Here is a 15,710-nt window from a genome sequence, read left to right as displayed (position 1 = left end):
TCACTTTAATAGCTGCTGAGATCTGAGAAGTTTTTTTAAAACAATGGCAAATTAGCTGAAACTGCCCCAGATAAAGCACTCTGTTCATACCCGATGCAGTCTGCTCTGGCTAAGTTCAAGCTCCATATTCATAAAATACTTCCCTTCTTGGAGTTTCCATTTCTTCTTTTATCACAAAAGGAGCCGTTCATTTTGAATCAGATCCGTCTTCCTTGGCAGATCGATTTCACCTAGAGCGCAGATAACAAAATTGTAGCACTGCAGAAAAAATTATATTTAAAACATCAAAATCCACCTGTTGAGGAAGATTCTGGGATATGATGAAAGCTCTGGGATTGTGGTGAGATTTGTTGGTCAACTGCTGTGTCGTCTCAGGTGAAGTGTGAACTCTCAATGCTTAATTCAGCCAGCATGGATATCAGAAAAATGAATTAAAAAATCAATAGGGGGCAGATTTAGCATTTCCCTCAATATAGTTTTACTGACATATCAGATCTTATGAAATTTAATAATATATCAATTTTAAAAAACATTCAATCAATAGAAGCGTGCTGGTCCAGTACGTTTAAAAATGGGACAAAAGACAGACACAGAGCGTTTGTCTTTAACATCTTTATTCTTCTTTTTTCATTATTTTTATTTGTATTGAAATTCATACTCTGTGTCTTCTGGACCTCTTTTTTCTTTTTTTTCTTTTTTAAACGGCTTCTGTCATCTAACGCATCTAAACAAAATCACCAAAAAATGATTTCATGTTGTACAATCCACCTGGCGGACATTCCTATTGGCTTCACCAGGGCGTCATTCTGTGGTCCAACACTGTGTGAGGAAGTTCCCTTCAACAAGGACGTCACCATCTCTACTGCAGAGTTAACACACCTGAGTGCTCGTTGCTTAATTCAATCGAGTACAAGCTCACAAGTGTCGACTATCACAGTAAAATACACGAGACATTATTGTCACTAGTACCACAAATGAACAGTGGCGTGAAAAATTGCATCACAAGACGACAATGCGGTCTCTGCATTTTCAACCCAACTAGAAAAACTTATGACACAATTCATGTTGGCTGTTGATCAGAATCCGGGTTTCCTCAAAGCATCTTCACATACACAACTCTTTCCTATAGACTTACAACTTAACGGAGATCATACTTGCACTGAGGGGCGATGCTTCGGGGAAAGCCGAACCTCAACAGAAATTTATGGTTAAAAGGAACTTCCTCAAAAGAGTCAATGTACAAAGAGAAGAACGGCAAGGAAGCCATACTGTCTGCCATGTGTTCCATACCGCTTTATTCCAATTGGCCATGACAATATCGTCCCCTCAACTTTCCTCCTGCAAACAGGCCTGAATGGACACCACAGGTTACTGTACCCAGTAGAGACACAAAATTCCTCATCCTCAAAATCATGGAGAAAAAAAGAAGAAAAAAAGAGGAGGAGAGGCTGTTTGAAAACCTGATTTGGATATGGACACTCAATCTGATAGTGGACAAACCAAGTTGTTCTGGCAGAAAGAGGCAGTGACTGTGTTCCAGACCAAATACTCCCCTGTAACAAGGTTGTTCACAACACCTCATAAATTCAAATAGAACTGAAGGATGAAGCCGTGAACAAAAAAAAACAAAATGAGAACTCAGGGCTTTTTTTTTTTCTTCTTTTTTTACGGTTCACAAATCTCTGACCTTCCCTCTAATATTTTTCTTGCTCAACTCTACTTGATGCATGATTGAGAAACTCACACCTCTGTTCTAATAAACTGGACAAAAGATAAACATGGACTTCCACATAAATCGGGAAAATAACTTCTTATCCATGATTACACCTGTCCATGTCTGTTAAGATCACTTCAAAACAAGCGTGCAGGGAAGAGGGATGGGGTCTGTAATTGGTTTGGAACGAAGCCGCCGCAGATACAAACAAGAACCCGCATTTCTGGACCACACAAGAGCTGTGATGTCACATGAGCTTATGACAAAATAGAAGCAAACGTTAACGGGTTTGACTGACCTTTGATGACACAACAGAGCAGCTGCAGAAACCCCTCAAGTCCCCTGAAATTTAATAGTTCTCAGTCCTCACCGTCATAGCGACCCTCAACCTGAGGACGATGCTTTTCAAATCTGACAGCACGCAAATATGTGCAGTAATTGCTCGTGTTTATTAGATGTTTTTGGATTGACGTTTTTTTTGTCCTCGTATCACTGTTTAGTAGCTGCCTCAGTTCCGAGGGGAAAATCGATGAGCCCTGCCTGCTCTGTACGCATCAACAATGTCATCTGAAATGCAATGAGCTAGCGCCCACTGTAGGGCGGTGCTGGTATTACACCCCTCCCCCACCCCTGTTCCCAATGTCCCTCAGTTTACAAGAAACAAACAGGAAATAAAAAGATTAAAGAAACAAAAAGAAAAAGAAAGCAACAAAAAGAAATCCCCCCACGCCCCAACTGGGCCTGCCAGCACGCCATTGACTTAAAGTGTGTATGAGTGAGTGAGTGTGTGTGTGAGTGAGTGAGTCAGTGTGTGCGGGCGAGGCCGCCAGAGTCTCTGAGAATATGTGAGAACTGGTGTGTGTGTGTGTGTGTGGGGGGGTGTGTGTTTGTATGTGCATTTGTGTGTGTGAGCGTGCATGGAGGTTCCATGGGGGTGAGGGGGACTCCTAGTATTTCTTTCCCGGGACGAACTCCTTTGCTTCAGGATTCAACATGCTCTTCCTCTGCAGATGAAAAAAAAAAAAAAAGTAAGAACATGGTCCTTTTAACCTAAACGCTCAAGTGTTCTCTGTTGTGAAATGAGACGCATCTGTGACTCACCGCCACTTCCTCCAGGTTGTTATGGTGATCGCTGACGGACAGGCCGTTGAGCTGCTGCTGCAACTGTCCCACCCCCTGGTTGTTGAGGTCACGTGAGGGGATGAACCAATCCTGGTCTTCCTCCTCCAGCATTTCCTGGAAGCAGCGCTCCAAGAACTCCTGCTCCAGCAGTTCCTCTTCCACCTGGAAGACAACAGGTGGGAGAGAATTAAAAAAAATAGAGAGATGAGTGACGTAACGGGAAAAAGAGCAAGGGCATGGGTGGACACAGGAGGAATACATGACTCAACCAAGCAATCAAGAGAGCTACCGAAAGCTGAAAAGGGCACTTAGGGCTTAGGTAAGTAGGGCAGGGCAAATTAACGCGTTAGCGCAGCGTTAACTTCTCAATCCTTTAACAGCGTTAATTTTTTGATGATTCTTGATTTTTGCATTGGGAAAGTGCAATGCCGCACACAGGCGCTACCCTTTAAATATCTCCCAGACGGCGTAGTTCAGACTTTGGCATCTGGCAGCTCTCCCAGGTCAATCAAAAAAATAAATAAGATGCACACCATAAATGCAATACAACCCCACTGCTTTTACTTTGAAGGCGATTTATGTACGCGTGCGCGCTTCCGTAGTCTCACCGACAGGCAATGTTGACGACTTCAGGGCTTAAGCCTGACGTGAAAGCACGTATTGTTATGTAATTTCTGTTCTCAGCGAGTGCTGCTGTGAACCGCTTCGTCTCACAAAGCACTCACAGGCAGTTTATCTACTGGCAGGCTCGCGCTGCAGTCTCCGCGTCCAGATTGAAAAAGAATTGCGCATGTGCAAGCGCCTGACCACTATGGCAGAGCACTTTAAGTCAGTTCCACGTCTGGATCTTTACTCTTTTCTAAAAGAGGAGAACTTTCTACACATGTGCACTTGTTCAAGCCAACACAGACTGGACTGAAAAACGTCAAAAGCATTTATTGATTTTGCATAAAGTAAATCAATTGCTGGTCTTTAACATACATCTTTAAAAAAAGGTAAGCAACAAACTGAACATGGACAAAAGAAGGAGTGAACACACATTTTATGTTGTTCCCCAATAAAAGAAAACAGATTTATATACTAGATACGCATGTATGTTAATTCGCTATTGCTCCTGTTATATTGTTTTGATAACTTCAAAAAGTAAAATGTGCAATACACTAGTTTTTACTTCATTATTGAATTTGGTGCATAATGCGATAAATCGCAAAAGAATCATGCGATTAATCAGTTACATTTTTTCAACTTTGCCCAGCCCTAATTGTAAGATGATGTTTGTTTGTTTTTTCTTGTGGTAAAGAAAACTCAAGAAAAATGGAAATCGTGGGTCCACATCAGTCATCAGCTGACCTAGAGAACCTCTGTCAGGATGGCAAAGAAAAGTTGGGGGCTAGAGTGCTCCAGAAAGCAAAATAAAATGGCAGAGCTGAATGTTCACTGAGTGTAGGGGGAGAGGAGAGGAGGAAGTGAAAGAAAGGGGACCGAGTTTGGTAAGAAGCACCAGGACAGAATGACAAATGGAGGTGGTAAAAGTGGAAGTAATTCAGGTGCATATGTATAAATATTGATAAAATAAACATACAAGTGCTCTCTGTTGGACAAACCATGTAAAGGAAACTGTGTCGAAATGACCTTAATATCCTTGACATTTCTTCAAAGGCAGATGTTAAGTCTGAAAATGACCTTTAGAGTGGTGTCAAAGTTCTGATATTTAGACGGAGCCCACGATACCAGAACTTTGACCAAACTTATTTCCCCCTGCTGAATTTTTCAGGATGACATTTGGTTTAAAAAGAAGATGATTTTGACATGAGACGTTATGCGTGTGTGTGAGTTATTCTCCATGATGTGCTTAATGTCTATTCAAACAGTAGGAGAACACACACCTGTCTGTTATACTCTTCTTCATTCTCCATCCACATGTACTCAGCGAAAGGGTTGGCGTCGCTGCCCTCTCCTGCATGTCCATTGGCCACTGGCTCCTTTCCCTCCTTGCCTGGAGCGCCACCTCCAGGTGTCTTGGCCACCTCTGGACCGCTCATCTCAGCCGGCTCTGCTCGGGAAGACAGAAGAGCAAGAGTTAAAGACTTAAATACCGGAAATTTATGGGGGGGTATTTTTTAACAAATTTAACATCATGCAAACTTCATTACACCGTTTCATTCTTAAAGCCAGATAACTCTTGACTCGCGTCCTAGTCATCAGCCCACAGCTGGGCATTATCTATAATCAAGGCTGTGACGTTTCAGCCTAGGATCCAGCTGAAAAACTGCACCAATGGTGAAATCCTCAATGAGTCTCACTACTCAAACAATAAAACCGCCAAAGACCAATTTTCCATATCTCATGATCTGAATAAGAGACGGATAGAAACCTGCGTCATCAGCTGGTCTCTAAAACCACTATGTGATATCTGAAACTATTCTTACTGCAAACACCGAAATGAGTGTCTGAGGGCTTAATAGAGTTGTTGGCATTTTATGACTCCAATCAATTGCTTTTCTGGTTGGTGAAATACAGTGTTGTGGTAAAAGGCCACAATACATTATTATCAACAAGGAACATAAACACATAGGCTGACATTGTGAAGACATATAGTGACTTTCCCAGGAAAACAAACACCCATAGTGCTTAATCAGTTAGATTAGGCAAATAAAAAAAAAGAATATAGTACAATGTAAACTTCCTCATTTCCATACAGCGTTCAGCTTTGGCGTGTGGAGCAAGACAATCATTGCAAAGATTTTAAGACCTAAAGATTTAGATCAATGTCAAGCACCGCAAAAAAAATTAAAGTAAATGTGACGGAACAGTAAATCAGTTGAATAGAAAAGCACACCGCTTTTAGGATGATGCCCTGTGTCGGGGCACAGTTATTGTCTTTAACCGCTCTATAAGCGCAGTGGCTATGAGCTCGCTCGCCGGCGGGGAACGCCAACACGCACCCATTGTCGGCCCGGGTTAGTTAAGTTTACTCTCTCTCACACACACACACACACACACACACACACAGTAAATTAGTGAGTTATCGTATGCAGTATTGCTGCATGTTGCAACGAAGAGGCTGCAGGTGTTACACATCATTCCTGCTGCTCCCAGATGACTAAGATGTATTAAAAAAAGCAAGCAAATGGGTTCATTCAGTTAAAAAAGAAAAGAGAAACAGTTCAGTGCAGATGTTAAACTGACGTTCTTTCTACAGAGACCCTAAATTTGTACTTTTAGTGTTAATCTTTATGGGCTATGGATATTTTGAGAGTGCTTATGTAATTTAGCAATATTCTGTACTCGCTGCACATTTCATCTTGCCTTTTCTGATGGAATGACATCATCCGCTAAACGAAGAAAACACGGTCATCTGAGCACAAACAGCCTAACGAACTTCCATCATATTGGACAACGTCCGTCACTTCTTCTGTTTGAATGGCTCGCACACACGCAGGATTATTTGTGCATGACTCCTGTGACAAAGAACTCCTGCTCTGATGAGAAATGCCCACCATAATGACATAATCCTTATACTGCCAGCCAGCTCGAACAGACTTGTCATGACTCAAGCGCGGCCTTGCAGCAAGGAGGGGAAAAAAGAAAAGCGATGATCTCAACCGAGCTGCACACACAGCCCCAGGGTCAGCATGATGCCGGCACACTGTGTTGGACTGAGTACAAACTTGCAGCAGCTTTACATTAAGAACCTGATTTCCAGAAACACAGAACATCATGTTAAATAGACACTGATTGCTGCCGTTTTTCGTCTCGGTCATTGTGACAACTAACATGAGCCGAGTTTGATCCTAGGTATACTGCTGCCAACAGTAAACAGTGACGGTACGGACATACTGTCCTTTCGTAGAGTTCAAATAAACATTTAAGTAGGTTAGTAGACTACAAGAGGTTGTGTCTGCCTTGCTCAAAGCCGTCAGTGTCGCCGTCTATATGGGGACAATAATAAAGCAGCCTGGATATGCAGTGCCGAGATTTAAAAAAGATCATAGTTGCTAAGACAAATAGGAGTCAGGCGAGGAGAGTCAGAGGGTAGGAAAGAACATTTTGTAAAAGAATACGACAAGACTAAATTTAATTCTGCACGAGTTGAGCAAGGAGATTGAAACCGGCATGTGTGAGTGTGCTCAACCACTTTTACTGCTGTTTACTGCACTTTGACTTTAAATATAAAATTTACTGTGTAAGAAAACAAAACAATGAAGTTTAAACAAGATTTCTAAAACATCTTTGGCAAAATTTGAGATTTCTTCAAAAAAGTATAAAATCCATGAGGTAAAAAGGATCATGAGGATCCAACCTTTAAATCAATAAGTCACTGTAAACATGCCTCTGCTCAGGCGACACAAGGGTGCACGTCAGGTGAACCGTGGAGACAGGGAGCACTGTGTGCCATTATGTCCTGCATGTAGCACTTAACATGTTCATGTTGCATAACTATGTGTTGGTCACCATGTAATATTTAGTTAGTGAAGCCTAGCATCTTCCATGCCTGCGAGCAGAGTGCGATTTGATGATGTTAAAGGATAAGCCGTGGAAAGGTAAAAATCTGCTATGCAAGGCCTAAAGAGAAAATACAATTTTAATTAAATCAATAAGATCTCATGTTGTCATCACACTTTCATTGCACTTTAGCTATAGATGATGTCCACATTTACTGACTGGATTTCCTGCCGACCACCTCTGAAAATACTTAAATTTAAATCTATAACTTTGATGAGAGGATAAGAGTTAGGATGATGGAGGAAATATATATCAATATTTTATATCAATAATGACATAGATAGCGTCATTATTGATATAAAAAAGAAGAAAATGTTGCTATTAAAATATATTTTAATAAATGTATCAATCAAAAACAACATGCATTTCCTTATTCCAGGAACTACTGTATAAATATAATAATATAAAAAATGGAAATCAAAATATTTGCAGCAACACCTTGGGCTCTGGGAAAAAAATATTGACAATAAAATATGCCACTTTATGGATACGGGTTAATAGTTTAACATTTTTTTTTTTTAAAACAGCCAAACGTTTAATGGATTTGACCAATTGTATAATATCATTATAATTTTATATTTTTGGGGGCGGGGTTAGGAGTGTCGGTCAACTAGCTAATTAAGAGAACTGTAAATGGCACTTTTCACAAAGAATGACGTTTTAAAGAATAAAACAATTACATAAAACATTATTTGACTGTAAAGAAAATTATTTTGGTGGCAGCAGTAAAAAAAAAACCAACTCATTCATCCCAATATTAAACTGCTTTGTAAACAGCTAAAGTGGGATACAACAAAATATCCTTAGGTAACGTCACGAATACCAAAAAAAAAGGTCGAAATACTAAACTACATGTGAAAATGTTCGGTCACGAGCCTGATGTTTTAATATAATTTGTGAATTTATTAAAATAATCAAGCTACATTGTGTACCTGCACGTAAAGGACAACAAACTTAAACATCTTTAACAGATCAGCGCAGCGACAGAAAACTGGACAACACAGGGAAACCAAAGACGGATAAATCTAAAACTCCCATCAAGTGTTCACAAGAGACGCTTTTAAATTGACAGAATAACCCGCTTCATGTCAGATTACGTGATGTAACGGTCAGTGTCCTGTCTGTAACGGGATCTGTGTCGTGGTGGCCTGTAGCACGCTAACGCCTTCTGGGAGCTAACGTGCTAACCAGGTGTCTCGGCCTACCTGGGGACATCGTTAACGGATCGGACGGTCTGAGCGCGAGGCAACGCTCGTGCTAAGCGGCTAGTTCGCGATAGCTGCGAACAGATGGACGCGCATAGCTGTGCTGTCAACGAACGGGCCTTAGGTGGACGCTGCCCCAGTAACAACAAAGGGTATCGGGTATTTCCATCAAAGTCGGCAAGTGGTTTTGGCGTAAAAGGGAAATAAAACAAGGAGAAAGACACGGCGTGATACTAATTACATAGAACAGACAACCCGAGGTCAAACCCCGAATCTCGCTCCCGTTCGGCTGCTTGAGGCCAAACAAAGTCCCCTGTCCCGCTAGCACGCTGCTACAGCATGGCAGCGTCTCTGGAGCAGGTCAACACAACAAGCCTCCGCTCCGGGGATCACACGCTCACACTCACGAGACCAACCGTCGCGCGGTTAACAGTTGAGGTTACCTGGCATTGTGCTCTCGGTGCTCGCTTCGAAGTGTGGCGTTAACGCAAAGGTACAGCGAGTTACACGGCGAAGAGTGCGTGGTCGTCGTCGTTTCTCCGGCGGGGATTACTTCTTCTGCGCTGCGATGCAACGTAGCTCAAGTTAGCTAAATCCTGTTAGCCACCTTGCTAACGTTAGAAAGCTGGGATCGGTCACGTGGGTCTGGTGCTGCGTTCACGTTCTTTCACGAATGTAGAAATTGCAATATACATGTGACATGACAGCGATACTAAAATGTTAAATTAATGCCAATCACCATTTCCCACAACCTAAGGTGGTATTAACCCTTGGCACTGAACACCAAATAAATTGAGAGTACAATGATGAAAAGAAAACACTGAGCTGAAAAGTATCACATTTTTTGAACCGGGAGAAAATTGTGTTTTGTTTGCTTTATACATGTGCTCATCAATTACCACATGCTAGTTTTAGCTCTAGCTTTAGGCAAACTGTAAACAAAAACAAACAAAATAAAATTTGAAGCTTTTATTTTATCAATAAAGTATGAAGAGTTTGGTCTATTGTGCTCCACAACAATGAACATATGATTGAGTGTTTTATTGGGAAAAAATACATAATAATCCTAATCTATGAATAATGGTATTGAGAAATACTTAATTATACTGTTAATTTTAACCAAATTAACCAGCCACAGTTCAGATGTCTGAATTCCTCTGAATAGTGACATTTAGCACATGCCGATCAATTTAATGGATTAACTGCACCAATACTGACAAATATTAAAATGCAGGGTGCAGCCAGGAACCAGGTAGATGGTGGGTGGAAAAAGCAAATGAAAAAGAATGACCAAAATGCCATCAGAAACAATGGCTGTTTGTTCAGTGTGCAGATATAAAATATACAATATTTGCAGTGATGCGCAAAATCTGCTGTAGCTCTAATATAAAAACATCTGGTTATATCTCACCACAGTATTTCCATTCATATTCCCAATAGAGGCTAATAGTTATGATGATGGATCCCAAGATTGAGCAAGATCCAGCTCTGAGCACAGAACTATGTAAATCACTGACCCTCTTTCCTCTGCAATCCGATGAGAAGAGTCAGGCTTTATTGGGATTATGTTTGATTATGTTTTGTATAGGGCTGCAAAAACGAATCGATAAAATCGATAAAAATCGATTATCAAAAAAGTTGGCAAAGAATTTCATTATCGGTTTGTTGTGTCGCGCGATTATTACGCCATTCAATAAGTCGCGGAGATGTTTGAGTATTGAACAAAACAGTTGAGTGAAGCGGAGCTCCGCAGACTGGAGGTCCAGGAGCTTCTGCAATGCGCTGTACCTTCTCGTATGTCCCTGCATAGTCGCGTTGCGTGTACAATAACTTAACAGCTAGGCTAACCGTTGTCGTTAGCTCGCTAGCTAGTCGTTCATTCCCCGTGTTTGAGCTGTTGGGTTAGATGACGTCTTCGTTTTAAAATACCGCGGAGGCTTCAAGAGAAGCAACGCGTAAATATCTTCTCTGAGGTGCAGAACGCAGACCTGCGTTCAACAGTCCAATAAAATGAGGCTTCATGCAGAGGAAGTGTTGCTGGGATTTGTTGTTCAATATCTAATTAATAACCTTTGTTTAGGTAAAGCGCAGTACGTAAGTTATCCGTTGATACATTGAGTGTTACTTCTGGAATATCATCTCTTGTTCTCTGAGTTCTGAATGTGTACGTCTGTGAGTGTGCATGTGCGTCTCTGGGTGTGCATGTCTGTGAGTGTGTGTCTGTGCATGTGTGTAAGATTGCATGTCTGTGAGTGTGTGTGTCTGCATGTTTGTGAGTCTGTATGTGTGTGAGTGTGTGTCTGCATGTCTGTGAGTGTGCATGTCTGTGAGTGTGTCTGTGCATGTGTGTGAGTGTGCGTCTGTGAGTGTGCATGTCTGTGAGTGTAGAGAACAAGTTCTGACAAATCCTGTTAAGTTTTCTGATTTGTATTTCTTTATTTTTTATGAATTCTTTATTGTTAATAATGAATTAATAATAATGAATTTGCACATTTAGTTCTGTTTTTGTAATAAAAGGTTGCAAATGAATGCTTTAAAAAAAATTTTTATCCGATTAATCGAAAAAATAATCAACCGATTAATCGATTATTAAGATAATCGTTAGTTGCAGCCCTAGTTTTGTACCATTTTCTATATAATCAACATGCTATATCACAAATACAACACAAATGAACACCTCAAGCCTGAGGCCTGTCTTACGAAGCTGGATTTCGGTTTAGCGAGGTAACTTCGAAGCTGGTTCACTTCTTAGCGGGGTACGTTGCCCCGGTAACTTACCCTGAATGCCTAATCTGCTCTGGAGCAGGTTAAGTTCTCGGATAAGATCTCAGCGGTGATAAAAGACGCCTACTGGCCAATCATTGTCTTGGAAAAATGACCTGCCTATTTCTACAGACTCCTGTTGAGGAAGGACACAGATAGTAAGAGCAGCGCTCCACAGAGGACACGCGTTTTGTGATTGGCAAAAACATACATCATACATGAAGCCTGGACGATATTATAATAAACTTACTGACCGCTTTGAACTATGTTCTTGTATTTCGTTTTAACTTGCTCCCATGTTCTTTAAGCTCCACTGGGATTGCAACTGAAATTAGGTTAAATTGTTAAAACGAAAACATAATAAAAATAGGCACATACGTTTGAGATAGTGATTTAATATTACAATCCCAGTAATTTACGCATTGACCGAATCGCCGTTTTTTGCCACAATTCCTTGCGGCTTCTGGCTGCTGCAGCAGAGTTGCTTTTTTATTGTATTGTTTTTCTATATGTTTCGTACATTATTAAGATTATGGTTTGCTCCTCCGTTGTAAAATACGTTGCTCTCGGCGGCTTCTCCATGGCGCACGATTGGTCAAACTGAGTTAACTCCGCCACTTTTATGTGCACGAGCACAGATCTAGATGAGACACTTCTGGGTTGACTTAGCGAGTTGATAACCGGCTTTGTGAGATCAAAAAGCGAGACCGCGGAGATCTAGTTAAGTCCAGCTGGATAACTGAGGGAAACCCTGAGTATCTTAACCCAGCTTCGTGAGACCCAGTAGTTCATTTTATGCTCATTTGACAAACAATGCGTAGTTTGTAATGCCGTTGACTCGTATTACTCTAGACTGAGATGGATTTCCAATATTTTGTCCATGTCTGTATGTGGGTAGACTAAATATTACTACAACATTAATAAAGGAGCGACTATGAAAATTTTGCATTAGACAACATTAGTTTTAGCTTGGTGGACATAATAAACTGAGTGTAGAACACTGCTTCTTTCGGTGCAGACCTTTAGTTTTGTTTTTTTAATTCATGAACACATTACAAGGGCTGCAACTACAGTTATTTCGTGATCTGTTCTAAATTCAAAATGCAGAGCATTCATATAGCAGCACACAACTATGTAATGTTTTTTGGACATAAAGGCATCCTGGGCAGAGAGTGAAGACAGTCTGTCTCTGTGCTTTGTTTACGTAGCTGGTCGGGCCGCACATGCATGTAAGTGTACGAAAGTCCCAGTGTGTATGCCCCACTGGTAGCTAATGGCTAATAAAATTGCATCACAATCCCTTAAAGCTTGAAGAAGTATGTCTTCAAGCTCATTGTGTTGTCCAAACAAACAAAATAGACTGTTCTATTGTCAATAATATGCTAAAGAAAAGTATAGTTATTCTCACTTTTACAACTAAGCCTAACTCTCAGGTCACAGCATAAATGTGGAGACATATTCTAAATATGAAAAGTGTTCAATATAAACTACCTTCTTTATTTTAAACTACTGAGTAACATTACCCTCTTTGCAACTCTAAAAACGTCTTAGTTGCATCATCCCACAAGGCAACGTCACTCTTAGGTTTGACTGTCCGCCACTCGATGGCCAAGGTGTTCAACTTAAAAGCCACAAGGCTTAGGAACCAATGAACCAATTCAGCGGTACACGTCACAATAACGCTGAGAGGCGAAAATCGGGGCTCACAACGGGTACTTGAACGCAACATGTTAACAAACATCCTTCAAGCTCCGCCACAACACCAATACACTTTTTACTCTTCAGAAACACGAGTGTCTGTGTGGCTTCGGAAATAAAATTATTCTTCCGACAAATAATCAGCGTTTTAACTTTTTTTGTGTGGAGGCTAACATGACTTACGGCAGACTCTTAACCATAAGTTATGTTGCTCAAATCAATGTTTAAACAATATAGTATAGTGTTGCTGATCCAAGTAAATGTATAAATACAACATATATTGATGAACGTGTCGTGTTATACCACAATACATCTATGTATAATGTAGGAGAGAAGTTCTTAAGTTGGTTGGTCCCCTTGTCATCATTTCCACGAGTGCTTTCTTCTTTTCTAACTGTTTGTGAGCTTAAGTGGTTCAACACCAGAAGTAACGTTATCCGTGAAATACACGCACGTTAGTAAAACAAATGCTCTCATACAGGACACACGCGTTCAGTATTTGCATTTAAATGACCATTGTGATCGTTTGATGTTGTTTTTTTCGCATATGTGCCTTTCTTTCTTTCATGTAGCAAACAGCTAGCTCCCCGCTTTGCTCCACTAATGGCAACAACTCACCACACAACTTCAAGTCTTATAGTGGGGAATCCGCAAACCAGCTGTCGGAGGTGGTGAGGGGGGGAAACGGCTCTTTTCCAGTCCCGGACGTCACAGAAAAACCACACAGTAGAGAAATTCCTCTAATAATCGCCAATACGCCAAAACAATACGCGTTTCCTTTGTCAGCGAGCTCGCGCGAGTGGCAAGGAACCGATAAATCCACTGTTTCTCTGCTGAAACGTCGAGGGGCAAAAACGTTGTGTCGTGGGTCGCGTTTGTCCAGCTGTACACGTCTGCCATTGGCTGCAATCCACGTCTGGCAACATCTCTTGGTAATTCTATTGGCCCAAGCGACCTCACTCCCCGCCCCACCCCAATTCATGTAAGTAAACAAAATATATCCAATTTTTCTCGGTGCCCCTTTTTTTCATAATCAATTTGACTTGTTAATATTTGACAACGTTGCTGTTTTAACCGAGTCTAGCCGTTCTTTAACAAACGTAGCTCCAGTTGCCCATTTTTCTAAGGTTGTTTGGTCTGAGAAAGCAACAAGAGGGGAGTAAAAGTACAGCACATTAAATAATTTCATGTGTGAGTGTTAGCAGAAGTGTGCTTTTCATGGGCGACGACGTCCCCAATTTGTGCTTCGTCTATCACTCCTACCTATACACATATCTGCTGGTCAGAAATATCATATTTTAAAGGTATTTGTTGAAAAACTCTCACAGCAGTTTTTTGTAATCTGTTATTAAACTTTTACAGACACAGTGGGTCAATTGTTTTTATTTAATCATTATAATATATGTCTGTCAATAGAAGCTTTAAAAGCGCATGTCTGGTGGTGATCATGTGAAAAACCTCAAGCCACAATGCAACATAAAATGTGGATCGCTCACAGTTAAGTGATTATATACCTGAACTAATGATTTAAGGCAATCTAGATATTCCTGGTGTATGCTGGAATTCATTTGTCTTATATTGTATATCAATATAGACAAATAACTGATAAAAGTGACACGTCAGTTGTTAATAGGGATTCTTTATTGTGCAGTGACCAGCATTTCTATATAGACAGATGATCTGTGAGGATTAATACCTTAAGAAATGCAGTAAGTATTTTTAGTAATGACAGCTGTTGCGAGTTGGAAACCCTGTTTGGCATAAATAAAATGATGACAGTGACAGGTATGTCGATAGATGCAGAGAGATACTGGTCCAGACTCCCTCTACTGAACATAACCTTGGTGGAAAGGCACAATTTTTCGGCCCATTCTGAAAAACTGTAGTTTAGTGAAAACATTAGTAAATTATACATGTAACTCTCCGGTAGTGCTCTCAAAATAGCCATTAACTTATTTGCAGCACCCACAGATAATTGAGGTTATATACTTCATTACCCTTCTGACACTTAAACTCTACTCCTCTAAGGCTGAACTGCCACAACTAAATAAACAATCTATGGCTCATTTGTGCTACATTTTCCTTTGCCATCTCAGTCTTATACACATTTCACAACGACCGTGGGTCAATCCATGTGTCCTTGTAAAAGCGGAGGACTTCGATTCAGCAGTAAATAAGAGGGATGTATTACTCCAACATCACAGTGGAGGGCGACTGTAACACACAGTAGGGCCTTAAGCACAGTGTGGCAGGGCCTCTAACAGAAACCATATTTTTGTGTTATCAATGCTGATCAAAGCTGTGTAAATGTAACCAAGGATATAAATGATCCACCCCCATATCCACTAATGCCTGTTGAAGTTGATGCTAGCTAAAATACTCTATAATAGTGTGTCTGAATCTGTTTTTTTCTGTAGCTGTGGTCAGCCCTGAGCTTACAAACACCTCCTAATTAGAGTCTATGTTGTGTAGAGGTTTTCAACAGGTACATATCACATCTGGAAAGTTAAGTACAGTTTACTCAGTCACTAAAACAAGTAACTATATACCGCAGAGTCTTCCTTGAATCTTGCACTCCACCACTACTACGTATAGATTCAGAGGTCCACTTCACCATGAATTGTCACAGTGACAGATTTACTGCCGTAAGCTTCGCCTCCACCAGGTGCTTGACCTGAGCTTGCAGCCAACCACGAACGGCT

At 40.8% G+C, this 15,710-nt stretch overlaps 1 protein-coding gene across 2 annotated transcripts; it reads right to left on the bottom strand.

Moving 5' to 3' along the window:
- Positions 1-60: 60 nt before the first annotated feature.
- paip2b (poly(A) binding protein interacting protein 2B) lies at positions 61-13,867 on the bottom strand. 2 transcript variants are annotated; one of them, XM_068588123.1, is made up of 4 exons: positions 13,627-13,867; positions 4,723-4,889; positions 2,816-2,998; positions 61-2,718 (listed from the first exon to the last, which is right to left on the bottom strand). In XM_068588123.1, exons 2-4 carry the CDS (start codon positions 4,876-4,878, stop codon positions 2,662-2,664), a joined length of 396 nt encoding a protein of 131 aa, XP_068444224.1. In that variant the 5' UTR covers positions 4,879-4,889; positions 13,627-13,867; the 3' UTR covers positions 61-2,661. The 2 variants fall into 2 exon arrangements, with proteins under 2 accessions (XP_068444224.1, XP_068444223.1); XM_068588122.1 differs by lacking the exon at positions 13,627-13,867 and adding an exon at positions 8,991-9,174 and having other exon boundaries at positions 62-2,718.
- Between the last annotated feature and the right edge of the window lie 1,843 nt (positions 13,868-15,710).

This window comes from Clinocottus analis, unplaced genomic scaffold, assembly GCF_023055335.1.
Source record: "Clinocottus analis isolate CAN_PGR_092001 unplaced genomic scaffold, fCliAna1.0.p SCAF_21, whole genome shotgun sequence".
Classification (NCBI taxonomy): domain Eukaryota; kingdom Metazoa; phylum Chordata; class Actinopteri; order Perciformes; family Cottidae; genus Clinocottus; species Clinocottus analis.
Note: the sequence above shows the minus strand (reverse complement) of the source record. Positions and strands in the feature narration are given on the sequence as shown.